Here is an 18945-nt window from a genome sequence, read left to right on the forward strand (position 1 = left end):
ATCAAACATCTATTGACAATCTCAGTTCGGTGACTTTTCTGTCATGAATCTTATAAACAAGTATTATGGATTATTGGCATCATGGAATCAAAAATCTGAGGCTCCCTCATTAAACACTTCACAATGTGACAACTAAAAATGACCAATTTTGTGGATAAAATGCTAAAATACCCAATTATGAAGAATAAAAGGTCTGATTTTTGCAAAGATGAGATGAAACAAGTTTATTAACTGAAGTGGGAGTTAAACACAAAGTTTTATAAAAATTGAGTCATAACTCATTTAAACGTTCTTGTTCTGCAGCAATGTGGAAGGATTTAAAACCACAATTCACAAGTGAAAGCTTGCATTTAGCCACGTTTTACGCACGCGTAGGGAACTTTACGCATCAGGTTTTCTTACTGCAATTTACATGTAAGTCATGTAACATATTACATATGAGCTACATTTTGCAGGAATGGTTGACAACATCCACTCTGAGTCTCTAACTATTGTCTAATATAAATGTTACATTTTGATTTTGCCAATAAGGTCTACTGTATTTACAGTCCTCTCCTCGTGCGCACATACTTGAACAGCCTCTGCAGAACGCTATTAACGTTTTTTACTCTCATAAGTGGATAAAAAAATCACACCCCCTAAGTTAAAGAAGTTCAACTGCAAAATCAGCCTTCCTCGTCCTCAATTAGAGCGCAGGGCACAGAGACCGACATGGAGCTGGGCGGTACGAAGGAGGTACCAGACAGAGAAACAGCCAATCAATGGTTAACTAGAACTCCTGCTGCTGCTGAGAATATTGTAATAGACTTGACAGCTCCTGCTATAAGCTGTTCATTAGCAGACCGGACTTACTTCACCACAATTAAATTAGAGCAATTAACGGAGGCGGTTAAGATAGAATCAGTACGGGCTTTTGCTTTCAGGTGGCCGATCTCTTAATGCCTGCATATAAACCACATGTGGGAGTAAGGAAACATCCGTGCTCTTATTTTAATCATGACATTAAGCTTTTCGTCCTTCTCCATCAAAGACATCCTCACCACAGGACGCGGTGACCGGGGGAAACCCGGTGGCACCTGGAGTACAGAGGAGCTCTGCGCGCCAACGCGCAGCATCTACACCGGGCATGGAGGTACAAGAATCCCTGATTTGTCTCACCAAGACGTGGATGAGAACCGCATCCACCCTCAGACACCTTTTCCTGAACTCAGTGTATCTGTTGGGAACCTCAAATGTGATACCTACAGCGAAGAGTCCACAGGAGAGGAGACTGAGCACAGAGAAGGTCGGCTATTTTCTTCTATTTAACAGTGAGGAAATAAAAACTCGATGCGTTTAGACTGCAGCAGGAGAGACAAGTTTGCGTGTTTTATTGCATTTTCTTACTTTTAATTCTCAAGATTAAAAAAAATAATAATAATAAAATTGAAATTTTACATTGGAAACATGATGAATTGTCTTTTCTTGGTTTTACCATCTTTTTGAGATAAAACATGATTTTAACTGACGGCAGAAAATATGATGAATTATTAATAATCGTCAACACTATGTCCAGGGGTTTTCCCCCATGGTGAGAGTGCTTCGAGAGTGTTTCTTTAGGCCTTACATTTTGCATAGAGATACATTAAGGGCCGATATACCATAAAAAAAATAGCTCAATAATCAAGAGAAAGGTACCAGGTTAATGTGGTTGTGAAGTGTGACTCTAAATACACTGGAAAACCATCCTCCAGGTCGTGTTGTGAGTTTTTACTGAGGGGGGGTTGCTTGTAAAAAATGTTCACATTAACTAATTTCATTTTCATACAATTTCGTTGTATCTCCCAACTGTCATAACCGTGTGACAGGATAAGAAAGAAAAGCCTCATAGTGGCCAACATCAGCACCTTCCTGTAGTGACTTTTTGACCCTCTTGAGAGAGAATGACAGTTTGCTAAATGTGATCATCGTCATTGCAAATCCGTGTTGTCTTTCCTAGATGGTGCAGACAAGCAACCACATTGTGTGCAGCGAGATAAACTGCAGGATAAAGGGGTGGATGAGGAGGGATATCACAGCAGGGAGATGGTCAGCTGCTCCCCAGAAGAGCGACAGTCTAGGTCCGGTACCAAGAAGCGCTCCAGAGCGGCCTTCTCTCACGCTCAAGTCTACGAGCTGGAGCGCCGCTTCAACACGCAGCGGTACCTCTCAGGTCCTGAACGGGCCGATCTGGCAGGGACCCTGAAACTCACAGAGACCCAGGTGAAAATCTGGTTTCAGAACAGGAGATATAAAACCAAACGGCGCCAGATGGCTGCAGAGTTGGCGGCGTGCAGCTCACCAAAGAAGGTAGCAGTCAAAGTGCTGGTGAGGGACGATCAAAAGCAGTACCAGCAGGCGAATGGAGTACACATCCCCATGACTGTACCGCTGTACCAGGCCTACCAGTGCTACCCCTACCTGCACTGCTGCTGCCAGCCCTGGAGCATGAGTAGTATGTCCCATGGAGGAATGCTCTGAAGCGCTCTCTGAACTTACTGCAACTTTGGAGAGTAAATGACTTCAACAAGTGTCACCAAAAATACAAAGTGTGTGACTGTTTTATAAGTCAGCAGCTCTCCGATGGTGCACCTCAAGGGACGTTTCTGTACGGAATACTCGAAAACTGATTGAGATTGTTGTTGTTTTTCAGAAAATATAACAGTTTCTCTTTATGGCTCTTGTTTGTCATATAAGACAGTTAAGCCTTTTTTTTGTTTGTTTTTAAGTCAAACAATATGAGAACTTGACCTGCAGTTTAAGGTTCATAAAATGCAAATGATTTGCTGAATTTAAAGATTTTGGAAGTTGTTATAAATAGGGAAATTAAAAGAAATAAATAATACAAATCTGTTATGCGAGGCCTGTGCTAATATATATTTCATATGTATTTTAGTTTTTTTTAAACTATTTTCAAAACAACAGAGTAATTTAATGTCTAAATTTCTTTTGTGAGCTCAAAAAACATTACTGTTCAAATTTTCACCTTAATATTTTTTCCTCAGTTTTAAGACAAAAATGTTAAATATCGTGATATTTGAAAAAAAAAAAAAAAAAACAAAACAGAAGATCAAATATAGTTTAAATGCAGCATTTAGTGGTTTGTCTAAATAATATCCTACAGTTACACACAATTTAACAATAAAAAAAGTCTAACACAAATGACCAACTTATATATTTATGTTATAAAAAATAACATAGTGGATCTGAAATGATGCAGCTGTTTATTTACCAATTTTATTTAAATATAACCTATAATCAGTATTAGTTCAGGCCATCCCAGATCCCAGTGCCAGCTCCTGGGATCAGGACTGGGTTTCTGCAGAGTCCAGAGGATGATCTATACATCGCTTTTTTCCCTCCTTAATGACTGCCAGTAACAGTCCATTTAGACAGTCCATTCCAGACTGAGCAGAAAGGAATCTACAATTTATACAAACCCAACCAGAGAAAGTGGCTTATTTCAGCATGCGAGACGCATGACCGCACTCTGACATTTTTAGTAGGTATTTATTTTACTTATGGGACATTTTTATTGATCATGAAACTCAGCATAACACCTGCAGGAACACATTCTTTACATGGAGTTTATGGACCTTTAGGAGTCTTGTGTGTTTATGTATCTTGGATGGGTTTTTTTTTTCACTAAAGCAACAGATTAAGAGGCAGGCTGGGCTCTGACTTTGGCACAAATAGCATGAATATAAAACTTTATGATGTCTTTAAAAAGTGTGTGTAGAAAGGGATATGTACTGTAACGCCAATCTAGTTTCCTATCCATACAAAGACATGCAGACAACAAAAAAAGTTTACTGTAATACTAAAGTTTACTTTAGCACTACACGAATATGTCAAATTGTACTGACTCAGCCAAATGATATTCAGTAGGTGAATGTTTTTTTAAGTGTGTTTTGTATGTGTGTAAAAAAAGTCCGCCATAGGCCTACTCTGCTCTACTGTGTGCTGCATGAGTCAGAGAGGGTCAATAGACCGTGGAGATGTTGCACCATCCAGCCGGGCAGCACAAGACAGCACACATTAATCATACCTAACAGAAAAGACTACACCCTCATCCAAAAGGAATATGCACAATAGCTACACTCCATAGGAAAGTAAAAACATTATTCCTAAATTAGATGACTAATGGTTTGGTTTTGTTCTTAACTGATTGTGCTTATACCAGCAAGTTGGTGTTAACTTCCAAAGTTTTAAGGCTGGGGCCTGCAGGCTGCTGGGGAGGGCACCGTGAGCTCTACTGTAATGACCAGATAAGATCTGTTCCTTATGTGGCTAGAAATACAACATGTATGTATATATTTGTCAAACGTGTCCAGTGACTTGACAAGATAAATTGTGTGCTTATTTACACAATGTTGGCATGTATTTGCCTAAAGCAAGGTAGTGTTCTGTCTAGCAAATATCTTAGCCAATGTTATTACAATATTACAACATCGAAGAGGCTGCAACATCAAAGAAATGTAATATAAAATAGGTACTTCAGTTCCCCTTTTCCTACAACAAGCTGCTTTGGCACAAAGAGTCACCTTGTGCCGTATTCTGGCACCAGCCCAAACCTCATTTATCTCTTGTATCAAAACACCACTTCAAGTTATCGTAAGTGGTTGGCATTGTGCACACAGCAGGTTTCTGTGAAGGAGAAATAACATCTCTTTTTGAATGTCCAACTGTTAAGTCTAATTAACATTAAGTCTAATTAAATTCATTTGCACGGGGTGTATTTGTATTTTCTATTCAGGACTTAGACTATGCAACAGAAAAGGTCATGGCGTTGCGTTGTGGCTGTGAGGTATGCTACGTCCTGTGTGCTCTGATTATTCACATTGTGCTGGTGAATAGTTGCTTTAGTCATTCCTGTCTACCGTGACTAGATAAGATTTTCTTTTCCTGCACCCAGTCTGTGACGTCATATTGATGTAAATTTCCATTGAGAAGTTGGAGACACTGAAAAGGTGACACAACACAGAATTATTTTTTGATGACTATGAGGCTCATCCTTAAGTGAGGTTTAACATTAGACATTAAAAGAGCTTTCCTTGTCTTCACTTCAGGTTTATTACAACTTGGGTCTTATTTTTGTAGTTCTGGCCACCATTTTTTTACCAGTGGTGATGACATTGTACTCATCAAGTCATTACTGAGATCTGGAAATACAGCAACATCTTGCCAACAGTCTAAACGGGAAACACGCATGAGCGAGAAAGACAATCAGACAAGTTAGAAAGCTAACCAGCATTTCAACCAGATTATTTAAACAATTATTTTATTAGGAGGTAAAACCAAAAGTGAGCCATAGTCATGTAAACATTCCTCTTTGCACAAACTGTGAGGCAATTCTACAGTAAGCTCAAAATCTTCAAGCCATGTTAGCAGTTTGGCTCTTGCAATGGCAATGTGACTGAAATATCTCAACAACCATTGGATGGACTGCCATGAAATATCATATAGACATTTGTGGTCCCCAGAGGAGGAATCCTAATCACTTTGGTGCCACCATGAGGTTGACATTTTTTGAATTTAGTAAACTGTCTCTCTACAACTTTTGGATAAAATTTGCTACAGTCAAATAATGTCCTCCTTAGGATGAGTTTGAGATCCCACTTCATCTAGAATCATCATTGGGTCAAAATACATTTGTTTATGACCAAATATCTGCGCATTTCCTGCTACGTTCTACAACTACATTCCCATAAACACAGATCTACTTTGAGTTGTCTGGTAATTAGCAATGTTAGAACTGTAACATGTTATATTAATATGGTGCACATGGTAAACATTATACCTGCTTAATATCCTGCATGTTGTCATCGTCATTGGGAGCAAGTTGTTGACGTTGACATTAGCTTTTAGCTTGTAGTGTCGTGTCAAGTATAGCCTTACAGAGCTTCAAACATGGCTGTATTTACTGTCCACCATTGTATCCAGGTGTCTGAATTCTGACTGTGAAATTTATGCTCAGTTTACTGCTCACCATAGGGTAAACTATTGAGTGTCTGTTATATAGGGAGTGGTGAATACTCTATGTGAATGATTTCAGACAAAGCCTTAGTCTTGAAACCCTTATTCTCTTTCCATTACTGAAATATCACTAAATCATTCTCAGGTTGCAGCCACGTCAACTGCTTTTCTGGCATGTGCTCCAGCCTGTAGGCCACTGAGCCATGAAGCATTACTGTATCTATAAATGTAATACTCAAGTATGTAAACATTCAGCGTTGTGCTTTATTTGTGCGTCTCTCTGTGAATAGGCTCATAAAGCTGAGAGGGAGAGAGAGAGTTAAACGAGTCGGACAGCAGTGCAGAAACACATGTTCTTCTGCCTCTTTGAACAATCAACTGCACCAGCTTCCACAACTTAAAGCATTAAAGGGTGGATTTAAATAGAACTTATTAATACCAGTGGAAACAGATAATTTCCTGTTGTCTTTTATGTCGCTGCAGATTTCTCAGCTGAGAGGAATGCACTGAGGGTGGGGCTGAGCTACAGTGCACAACACAGGAATGACAGTAGGCTTCTCACCTAATCCACGCTCAGCTGCACTTTTAAAGATACAGATCTATTGACGGAGAATTCTCACATGGCTCCTGAGCTGTAATTACACATGCATTTCCGATGCGCCTATTGTAACTGGAGTCATTTTCTTAAGGGCCTTGTTGATTTAAACAATATCACCTCCACATAACGGCTGCTGGCACCGAGACACTGCCGGGTGATATGAAGGGATTTAGAGCTCACACGACACAGACACTGGGTGAGGCTGTCCTCTCGTGATTATTCACACCCTGCCTTTACTTTTGATTGTTCTGACAGAAACAATCACTGTTTTGCTTTTGGGGAAAGTGGCTGTACAGAGCAGCAGTGTGTTTTAATGCGTTAGCCCTCAGCCGGCACAGGGCAGAATTCAGGAAGGAGAGGGGTCATGGTTAATACCTCTGTTTAAAGACAGATCTGCTTCCCTTTGACCTGGTCTCTCTTTCAACACACACACACACACACACACACACACACACACACACACACACACACACACACACACACACACACAAGCAGACGCGCATGCACACACACACACACACACACACACACACACACACACAAAGCAAATAATCCCACCCAGAGGACTCTTCAGGCTTGTTCCAGAAACTATTAGCAGATAGCATCAGCGCATGTAGGAATGTAAACATTTACAGTAAAGCAATAAGACATCAACTCCCCCTGGGGAAGACACATCCATCACAGGCCAACCACATCAGCACTCATAAGCACCCCTGGTTTCAAAAGGAATTAGACATCACACCTTTGCGCACAATTTGAACCAATTCTGTACAATCATTCCACATTGTTCTGTTTGGCATGCTGATAGATTACTGAAGCAGTTGTGTGACCAGGCATACAGATTTATGATTACCGGTAACCAAACTGAGATAATTTTATGGAAAGTCTTGACAAAAACATCAGAAATGTTCCTGTTACATTGTTTCAGGAGTTATTCAAACTGGGCAGGGTGTAACATCCAGCGGATATTGTGGCCGAGTGGTCATAGCGTTGTGCATGTAAAGAAACGCAGCGATCCCAGCTCTGTGTTTGTCAGAGCAGGAGCAGGGGTCATGGAGAGGATTAGAAAAGACAGAGAGATGAGCCCACCCAGAACCTACAAAGAACAGGCTCAGTTTTAGGAAGAAGCACAGGTCTAGTCTGTGTGTGTGTTTAAGTGTGTGTGTTGTGTGTGTGTCAATTAGGAGCAGATACAGGATGTTCGGGGCTGAGAATGTGAGTGTATTTGGGGGCAGATTAAGGCAAGGGAGTAGAAAGTAAAGCACAAAAAGCACCTTATTTTCCAAAAATGAATATGGGATTTAAAAAAAGAAATACAGGAAACAAAACTGCTAACATAAAAAGTTTATATAAAGGGTATTGTGTCTGTATAGAAGCAGTCTGTCTATCAGTTGTTAGGGGTGAGTATTTTCTGAGCTCCTTTGGCCATAGATGGACAGAAGATCCTCCAAGCTGCTACATTTCCTTCCTCTGACTCCTCTCCGCTCTCATGTCTCCCACACACATCCTCAGACAGACACACACTCCTCCAGAGCAGGCCGGAGGAATCCAAATGTTTTAATTAGCGGTGATAAGCGGAGACAAGGAGAGCATTGAGCAGCTCTGACACACAGAGAGACGTCTCCTATCAGTGGGCTGATAAAGGAACTACTCAGGCCCCACTTACGGCCTCTCAAGCCGCCCTCCTCTCCCTCCTCATCCTGGTCTACACCTCCAGTGAGGGATACTCTCATCTCTGCTGTGTGAAACAGAGAGTATCTTAAACTTTAACAAAGCCATTTATCATCTCTTAGTCTTTCTTGTCTTTCATGAGCGCTATTAATGGTGACACATCATTCACATTTCCAGGCCTATGTTTACATTCTGGAGCTCTACTGGTATATCTTTACATGATTTATAGTTCAAAAAACTTCTTATTTATCTTATACTGGCCTTTTATGCAGGCCCTCAGTTCATCCTGTCTTGAGCAAGCCGTTTTAGCTCCTGTCTCTTTAAGGCCCCCCTCCCAATGAGCCCACTCTGTTCTGATTGGCCAGCTCCCAGAAGCCGCCTCTCTGCAGAGACTACGTAGACAAACAGTGGTAGTCGGATTTTGCTTCTCTTTCCTCATTCTTTACTTGAAATATAAACTTCTCAAATACATCAAAGACATACAAATACATGTTTGAGCCCAAATCCAATCCGAAACTTGAGAGTGGACAACATGAACAACCTTAGCAACAAAGACTACGTAACGGGCTGTCATTTGTGGGCATGCGCGAACAAGCAAGGAAGTAGAGGTCACATTGTAAATGAAGCATTCAGAGCAGGCTGTAGCCTGGGCTTTTGACTTACATATGTTCACCTCAAGTTTTGAACCTTTGACCATGTTTAACATAGACAACCAACATCATAGCAGTATAAAAAAATAGAAAATCACAAAAAGCATAATATGTCCCCTTTAAAGCTTAGATTAAACCTTGCTTGGAGCTGTTTTATTTTCTCTCTCGCATCTCTATGTTTTATTCCCCAATTTATAGCCCTCTGTGCCACTGCCCCCCCCCCTGTCTTGTTGGTCTTTCAGGTCCCATATTCTGTTCTGTAAACCACATCATTAACTGAATCGCAAGAGAGGTATTCCACAAGGATACAGGAGCAGAACACAAATTCAAAAAACATGTCCTAACCTTGAACCAGTGCTGTATTTCTGGATGTCTGGACACACACACACACACACACACACACACACACACACACACACACACACACACACACAAGCCTTGAGTCCACCTGTCACACTGAGGGATACAATATAAATTGGGCAAATCCTCCCTGATGCTGTTTGGCAGACAGAAACACATATTTGAACATGTGTTGATAAGAAATTTACAATCTTCACCTGGACTGTCACAATAAGGTTGCAGTTCTCTTTTGGAGCAAAAATAAAATAGATTAAAATAAAACAGATATGAAAACAAAGTACAAAAAAAAAGGGCTTCAGTATAAATGACTGCTGATGATATATACATGTCACTGAAGATATTTCCAACAAGTGTGTAGTGAAAACTTTTGAATTGGAGTGAATACCATCTGTGAATAAATGAACGGCGTAAGGTTTTTCACCAGACCAGTTAGCGCTCACTAGAGCTCGAAGGCATAGCAGTTAAGCTTGTTTGACAGAAAGGAAAGACAGCTTTCTTTTCAAGATCAAGTTCAAAGGGCAGGAGGCCTGTTTCTTTCTTCTTCAGTGTCCCTGACTGCACCTGTGTTGCTTTAGCACACACACACACACACACACACGCAGAGAATCTTGTCCACACTGCTTCCACACTACTGACAGACAGCTGTACTTTTGGTTTTGTGTGTGAACCATGTGTGCGTGTATCTTTGAACTTGCACATGTGCTGGGCATGCACACAAGGTGTGTGTGTTTCTGTGTTGAGTTGCGGTCGCGGCTCTCCGAAGTGTTTCTAAGAAGATTTTATGACCTTGCTTACCTTTTAAAGGAATTTGTCACAACATTTGAGACAGAAGGAAGGGCAAGGAGGAGAAAGTGCTGGACACCTGCATTCATCCGTAACAATGCTGTAGTTCATCAGACTCTGCCAAGGCTTCACTCCCGAAGGCCCGAGGGGAGGGATGATAAGTGTGTGTGTTTGTGTGCGCGCATATGAGTATGTTTTGCTTTGATCGTGATTGTGGCATGTCAGAGTAAGTTAGCATTTGGGGATCCTTCCTCAGCCAACAATAGCAATCGAAATATGCCTGCTGAACTCACAATCCAAACTATGACACAAGCCCACTCTATTTAAACTCCCATTTTTTTCATCATCATCATACATTGGTTTTGTCTGCTGATATGAGAATATCAGTTTCCCTGCTTTAAGAGCTTTATTCCCCCTTCTCTCCCCTTCTCCCTATTCTGGCCCATTAGCAATGGCATTTTACTATAAACACTTGGATTTATCGAGGAGCTTTCTATTCACTGTAAGTCTTGCGTGATATTCTTTTATTGCACGAAAAGTGAGGGAGATCCCGTTTCTCACACACACACACACATACATCACCATGGTGCCCTGCAAACTCTGCATACTCTGCTAAATGCTCATAATCAAAGCAGCTGTTTTCTCTTCTGTTTCAGCTTTTTCTCCCACAGAGAAATTGCTGTGTGTGCGCATATTCATGTATTTGTGTGTGTGTATGTGTGTGTTAATGATCATCATGTATCTTTGGGGGTGGTGGGAAGAATCTTTCCTCCCCAACTTGTTCTCTTAAGTGATGACAGGAACCGTATCTCCCCCGCATCCTAATTCTCCACAGCACAGCACTATGGGAGATGTTCAAGCCACAACTGGCTAGGTTGATAATCTTTCTGTTATTTTTGTAGACTGGCCCTCATCCAGATCTTACATTTTGCTATGCTTCATAATTCAGTCTGATACTGCCATCGTTGGAGTCAATGTCTGAGTTAAAGATGGATAAACACATCACCGGATCTAGCCAGGAAACATTTTTCACTTGTCTCATAATCTGAAGATTCCCATCAGATATGTTTTAAGACATGTGAAAATGCTGTCTTAAATAAAAAAATAGAGTATGTTTTCCCTCAAATGGTTCATTTATCTTGTTAAAAATTTTATTACATCTATAAATTCTCTAAAATCTAAAATCTATAAATATGCAAATACTTGTGTTTGTTTCAAAAGTTTACCTGCTGCACACAAGATGTCTCCTACTACATTAGAAGTCCATTCATACTATATGTGCACTTGATGTTTCAACTTCCCTCATCACACTTGTGCAAGTTGCATACTGAACCATGATGTCACAAAATCATCTTGCACGTACACGCCTTTAACTCAGGTTTAAGGTGAGTACAGAGAAACTTTCATCCTAAATAAAGATGAAAGTGAAAAACAGCCCCCTATTGTCAAACTATACATATATCATTCTGCACAGTGAAAGTCAAAAATCCAAGTGATGTAACAATAAGCAAAACACACTGATGAATAGAGGAGGACTTTATGTGTCTTTACTACAAGAAAGTTGACTATTAAAGGAAGGTGGAGGTCATGCGCAAAAATCCAATATACTAAAATACTTTTTATATACCAGTTGATATTATGTGTATATAGTGCATATACTTAAATACATCTGCATTTGATCAAATTATAGCAAAATTAAGTGGGGGAACCCTGAGTGTTGAGGGCCCAGAGCCTCCTGTGTGAGAGATAAGATAATATTTCAGCAGCACTTGAGCAAAAGTCCACTTTTCTCAGAAATACGATTCATATCAGATTGCATAATCCAATTAGCACGTTGCCTGTGCTAAATAATGGAAATGAAACATGATCAAAATCAGAGATAACATCTCAAATCATAGTTATCTTGTCTGCAAATTTTTATATGGGATCCGGTTTTGCTAAATGTATGTACCAACAAGCTTGTTGGCTCTACTCTCTGGTCTCTTCTCTGCTCTCCTCTCCTCCCCTCAAAGCTGCTCTATTTGGCCAGAGTGGGAGAGACTGCAACAGCCAAAGTGATTACGACAACAGCTCCTTTATCCAGCAGCACTCCCGAGGAGCGTGAGATCACAACCTGTATGTGTCTGTGTGTATCCCAGTGAGTAAGACGAAGAGCCTGTAATCACACCTCATCCATTAGACGCTGACAAGGACGGAATAAAGTGGACATTATGGCGTAATTCTGTATCACTTTGTAATTCATGCTGAGTGGTCCAGTCATGATTTGGCTTAATATATGGAGAGAGATCTGACAAGAAAAGCAACAAAAGGGCCATAAATATGTAGAGAAGGGGAGAAGGCAAGCGACTGAGTGAGAGTTGGTGTAGAGGTCCTTAGTCCTTCAGGCGTTCACATTCCTAAGTACCGTTGGAGTGTGTGTTTGTGAGCATTAGTGTATGTGTGTGAGTATATGTGTGTGTGTGTGCGTGCATGAGTGTGTTAAATACACCCTTCCACAGGTGCTTGCTGTAAGGGGCTTTGACCGGAGGCTTGAGTTTCCAAAACATGGGCTTACACCAATACACAAGGGAGTGTATGTATGTGTTTGTGAGCCCTTTATCAACTTGTAAGGGTCTTTTCCACCAGTAAAGATGTATGCTGTGTGTGTGTGTGTGTGTGTGTGTGTGTGTGTGTGTGTGTGTGTGTGTGTATGATTATCCAAATAAAGTCAGACATGATGGTCTTGATATAGTCATAATCTTCAGTAGATTCAAAGAGGAGAGACAGTGTTACATGTAGGTTCAGGTGACAGCAGATACTGGTCCACACACTCACACACATGCATATACAGTATATACACATACTCACATATTGTGATGACGCATTTACACATGCACATACTGGTTTTCTCCTGCGGTGAACACACGTAGTAGCATATTATCACACACCCACTGGTTAAACACCTCAAGGTAATTGTGATTGACAGTGTAAACTGTGCCACTCTGAGAACATTAAATCTTTGTTCTCATGTGTATATCAATTTAAAATGCTCAATTGTAAATGTAATAGTTTCATTTGCCTTAAGGGTGTAATTGCTGTGATAAGATCAATTAATGGTCGACCTTATTACCATAATACTTCCATTAAAAGACACGAGGGTTGAAGTGGGTCATGTTTGATGTTTGAATGAATCATCAAACAAGTCAAGGTCTGTTAAGTTCAGGTTCATGCATTTACTGTACATACAGTAGCTCTTCACAAGTAAGTCTCTCTGTGTTAAGGAGAAGGTAGTGACAAAAATAAGTTACCTTGAGCTTACTAATCAACAATTTCTCACAAAACAGTATACAACAGGGTGTCGCAGTGGCCTAATGGTTACCAAATATTCGCAACATCAACGGTTCGACTCCCGGCCTGGGGACCCTTGTTGCATGTCATATCCCTCTCTTTCCCCATGTTTCCTGTATCTCTGCGCTGACTCTCAAATAAAGGCAAAAGGCCAAAAATTAGTGCTAATATAAAAATAAATGCCAGGTGAAAGAACATCACTGCCTATATGACCTAGCTGATCTGGCCGCCACCACCTTCCATCACCAACTTTAACATGCAGTATACTAATAGTTCTCAATACACATAATTAAATGTGTCAAAAGTTGGATGACCATGCCTGTGGAAGCCCAGTATTAATGTTAAATTTTGTTTTGACTCAACGTTACGGCCTGCAGTGAGTATCAGGCTGTGCTGTCCAAGACCTACTGAGCCGTGGGACTGGCGACTCCATTCTCTTAGATGCTGACCTAATGTACCTTAAACTGTCTTAAATCCTACTCTCACTTTGGCAAAGAGCAGATATTCTGCAGCTAGACCCAACCTTATATCTACATTGTACCTGCTTATATTAACCTACATTGGCTGGCCCACTAGCTCGATAGGCAGTTTCATCTGAATGCCATGGCACGCTCAGTAGTCAAGACATAGTTCCTGCTTATCTAGATCCACTATAGACTTGCAAATAGTCACTAGTTATATAAGAAACTTCTACCATAGCCCAAGCAAACAGTACATACTCAGCTGCTTCATAAGGCCTTATAAATTGTAGGTGCTTAGGTTAAGCTACAATGACTGGCTCATCTGGCTTGATAAGCAATTTCATTTGAAGGCTATTAGTTGCCCAGCCACCATCACTGTTTATCTAAAGTTACACAACCTTCACAACTAGTCACCAATGAGCAACCTCTCGGATATGATAAACTATTCCATGCATGGATCATGTCTCTTGACCTGACTTAACAAAGACAAAAAGGAAATGGTTTCTATATGAAGTTGTATTTGGGTGTAAGAGTGCAAGCAAGTCTACAGGGTCATCTATCACCAACATAGATATATCCACCTGTACATATGTTTATCTGACTCATTCTACTGTACATACGGTTTAGTCTACCCTATATCTATAGGCACTTGCTACTGTTTGCACTAGCTGGATGCTAACTGCATTTTGTTTTACTTGAATCGAATCTGTGTGGGCACCATCTCAAAATGATGTTTCATTGAGTTGGTGTGTTCCAGCTTCCCAGAGCCATCCCTCTCTCTACCAGCACCAAGAAACTCAACACAATCCTCCAAAGCAAGCTATATTCACTTCATCTATAACATCACCAACTAGCACCATCAGCTAACACCCACCAAACAGCAAACCAAACAATCTTCCTCAGCTACTTCACCTTAGCAAGCAACAAAGTATACACTTATGTCCACCAGCTGAGCTAGCACCATCAGCTAACACCATGTTAAGCTAAGCAGCATGTTGCCACCAAACAAATCAACCGAGCCTTTTCTGCTACCTCATGCCAGAAACCAACACTACATACACTTCAGTGTAGAACACCACTGGCAAACATTTTCAAGATCCTCCACTTACCTTTCTTTAATCCAGTCACTCACTTGTCTTCTAACCTACAGCCATTCACTAGAATCCGATGCAGTGTCGGCCATGTTTTTTTAGGGACAAAACTGATCTGCCAACAAAACCCCTACAGCCAACCTCCACTGGGCAGACCCTAGGTTTCCAACCACGCCTCTCTGCCTGCTTGCATCCTCCCATGGTACAATGGACAAAACATGCTGTGTTTCTGACGGCAACACAAGATCTGGTCTTACATTAGTGGCGTCTATCTCTTAAAGAACTATGAGCTCCCTGCTGCCCCATCTCATGCCTGGCCTTTCGCTCTCACAAATAAACAAAATCCTGTCTTGTTTCCTTTTTGTATCCAGTGAGTTAACTTCTAAGAGCTCTCAATAGCTGTTGCTAGGCACTTCAGCAATTTGTTACCTCTTCAGGTATTTCGCCCTTGAGACCCTTAAGGCCTTTTGTTTTACCCCTCGATAGATAGTGCTGAATTGAAGCTATACATGAACATGAAAACAGTTTGGGTCCTCACCTATCCATTTACAGTATGCACTGTGATGGCCCTTCCCACCAGCTGTTTGTTTGGTTTTAACATTGGTAGGGACATTTTTTGCCAAATAATTGTGTATTTGTACTCTCTATCAATCTTTTCTCTTTTTTAGGCACGTGTACGCAAACATGTACACACATAAATTTAGCTTATAAATAATGTTCATGTCTTAATGACACATTTGCAATAATAACCCTGCTCTTGATCCACTCATGGAAAAGGGGAGAGATTAAATTAAATAGAGACATTAAATATTAAATATATCCTGCTCTTCACTCTTCATCATAAAAGCACACATTTTTGCAGAAAACACACAAACCTAGCAACTCTGCTTACCATCATCAACCAATCTTACCATTAAGATAACATGGAGTTAAAGTGGCAAGATCGTTTGAGTTTGTTAAAAATATTGGTAGGGACAATCTGGCAACACCTTGATGTTGGACATGTCCCTACCATCCCTACCCAAATCAACTTCCATCTTATCTCTGACTCCATGCTTCCACACTTCCCTGTTTCTTCTTTTCTACACTTTCCCATATCATCTGTTGGTACTGCTTTGCCTAAGTGACTCTTGCACATCTAGCAGCCTCTTCTTGTCTCTGAATCTCCTCTACAACCTGCATCCTCCTGCCTACCGCTGTTGCTGTTGCCCCATGAGGGCTGTGCTGAGCCCATGCTGTTCGTGCCCTACAATATCTCTATGTCTTGGTGCTGCCTGAGCTTGTAAAACTGCCTATCACGGGGTCCACTTCCTCCATGTTGGCCGTGCTATATCTCCAGCCTTGTCTGAACAATAAAATGTACAGTAACATGGACAGTGAAAATGTTATGTAAAAACCTAACGAGACAGGACTGACAGACATTTAAAATGATATTTTGTGCATGTTTTTGTGATTGTTCTGGTATCTATTTGGGATCAAGTGTTTTTATGTACATGTACTGTATTTTTGTTTACTGTTTACTTGTCTTTGCACCACAAATATAGCAGGAAAAGCACAGGTGTTAATAATACCGTTAATGGTGGCTCTGTTCCAATGAAGTGTCCCAGTCAACTTGTACAATAGCACGGCTCAGGAGCTGGCATACTTCACTTTTAACAATTGCCATGTAGAAACTGTGGTGGCATCCACAGAAACTAAGGTAAAAGCTGTATCCTATAATGGCCTCTACCCTACCTGACATCTCATACCAGTACAAGGACAACAGTTTCAAACTTTTTTTTCAAACTGCTCTGTTCCAACACTGACAGCTTCACCCATCACATCTATAACATCAACCCACACAGCAAGTTCACTAGCGAACAGGAAGAGGATAGTAAGCTGTCGTTGTTAGACACCTGCATTCATGTGAAGGGCTTATGAGAGCATAAAGACCGCAGTATACAGGAAACCCACTCCACATACCAATATCTCAATTTTAACTCTAACCACCACTTACAACATAAAAGATCAGTGGTGAAGGCTCTTGCTCATAGAGCAGAACATATTGTCAGTCTTGTCTTGTGAGAAACAGGATAAAGAGAGGGAAGTGCAGCAGATTACCAATAGATACAAGAAATCTACCCAGCCAGGACCACAGTTTTCAAGTCACGAGGAGGCAGCACTTACCTTCAACACCTTCAGATCCCTGCTGGTACACTCTGAAGACAAAACCTCCAGAGAAGAAGATTAAAGACGTCACAGAAAGTCACAGCTTTGACTGGGAAGAAGTCATCAACCAGGAGTCATTGGACAGAAAGATGAAGGAGGCCATTTGCATCCAATCCTGAGGACGATCACTAAATAAATACTCCATATACGGCCATTTGTTATCATATGAGCAGGTGATGACACCTGCCAGCTCCATTTGCTGATAAGACTGTCAGATGTAGTTGAAAGCCCTGGAAAAAGCTAGATCTTCCATCCCTGTAATTCTGAATCTTGAAAGAAAGCTAAAAAAAACAAACATGCACCTGAGTATTTCTGTCCTTCATGACAACTCTTGCCTCTGCATAATATTCAGGCTAGTAATGGATACTCAAGTACACACACACTATAAAAAGTGTGAGAAAGAGAAAGAAAGGGGCAAATGAACAGACTACATAGTTCACTCCTCTCAGATTGATCAGTCACACTCTCCCACACTGACAGGGAAGTGCAAAGTGAGAGTAGTAGGGTAGACAAAACTGACATGTGAATAACAGTTTCTACTGTATTATGTCATTCTCTTTGTATTTTTATCAAAATATTTCTAAACACGTTTGCCATTTCAATTCATTTTTCCCACCCATGTAAAACCTTTCATTCAGTCTCTCATGCACAGTGTCACGAGAGTCGCTGTGGGCAAGCTTGAGCTGGCTGAGCAGTAGTAGGAAAGAAAGGAGCATGTGTGCGCACACACACACACACCATTATAACAGCATAAACTATGACAGGCCACACATACTGTATACTGTACATGCACGCAGAGATAGAGAGATATTGGTAGAGAGAGAGAGAGACAGAAACGGTTCATTAACACTCCCTGTTTGAACAGGTGTCTGTCTGACAAGCATGTGTATGTGAGTGTGCGTGTGTGTGTGTGTAGAGGCTGGGGTGGGGGAGCTGTCACTCCTCACCACAATGAAACTGATGTGTCCACAAATGCTACCCAAAAGATTTTGGTGTTTGTGTAGAGTCTGTTTCATATTTTTCCCAAAAAGAGAAATAGGGTGAACATGTCAAATGATGCAACATCAAAAAACTGTCTGGCATTTTTCAATCCATAAGAGGACATTACGTACAGACAAGTGGACCACAAATTTTCCAGTTAACCAGTTCTCAACTTTTACCTTGTGCAGGAGCCCAACCCTGTCAAATCCAGTTAAATTAATTTACAAACACTGCAGGAGTGTCATTATGTAATGTCATTTTGTGCACAGATCAAAATGATAATAAAACCATTTGACATACTTGTGTTGATCACAACTAAGATATGGGCTGTCTCTGATGTTTACTGCAAGAATGGCTAAACAGGATTTGATTATTCATTCCTGCTTGATTATATTCTAAAGATGAGTCATTGAAACTGATTTACATCTCACCAGTTGTCACAAGTCTTAAAATGTTTTTCCCACATTCTAAATTATGGTGTTTTGGACTCAATTAAAGGCCAGTTGTGTAGGGAATTTTATGAATCACACTTTGCATAATCTTCATACCTTTTTAACTTAAATTAAATTCTGGAGGTATATTCTTGTCCCCAGGCATATTGTGGCATCTGTGAACTAGCTCTGTCCTCACTGCAACTCTATTATTGCCTCTGGTGTCTCTCCAATCTCACAGATCTCTATACTTAAAGGTTCTATATGTAGAATTGTGAAGCAATTTACATGTGTTAATCTTTATTTTTTTGATAATGAGTGAATAGGTAGTAATGTAATGTAAAAAATGAGACCTTACCCAACTTTCTTGGTTGTCTGTAACAGCCTGTG

General features: G+C 40.6%; 1 protein-coding gene across 1 annotated transcript; it reads left to right on the plus strand.

Moving 5' to 3' along the window:
• Positions 1 to 712: 712 nt before the first annotated feature.
• Positions 713 to 4752, plus strand: nkx3.3 (NK3 homeobox 3). Its single transcript, XM_044371918.1, has 2 exons — positions 713 to 1285; positions 1979 to 4752. Exons 1-2 carry the CDS (start codon positions 997 to 999, stop codon positions 2497 to 2499), a joined length of 810 nt encoding a protein of 269 aa, XP_044227853.1. The 5' UTR covers positions 713 to 996; the 3' UTR covers positions 2500 to 4752.
• The last annotated feature ends 14193 nt before the right edge of the window (positions 4753 to 18945 follow it).

Source organism: Thunnus albacares, chromosome 14 (genome assembly GCF_914725855.1).
Source record: "Thunnus albacares chromosome 14, fThuAlb1.1, whole genome shotgun sequence".
In the NCBI taxonomy this organism is placed as follows: domain Eukaryota; kingdom Metazoa; phylum Chordata; class Actinopteri; order Scombriformes; family Scombridae; genus Thunnus; species Thunnus albacares.

Excerpts from the sequence above, each read along its gene's own strand:
- nkx3.3 (XM_044371918.1), top strand. The coding sequence starts at position 997 with ATGACATTAAGCTTTTCGTCCTTCTCCATCAAAGACATCCTCACCACA. Across the intron at positions 1,286-1,978 it reads GGAGACTGAGCACAGAGAAG|ATGGTGCAGACAAGCAACCA; the intron begins GTCGGCTATTTT and ends TGTCTTTCCTAG.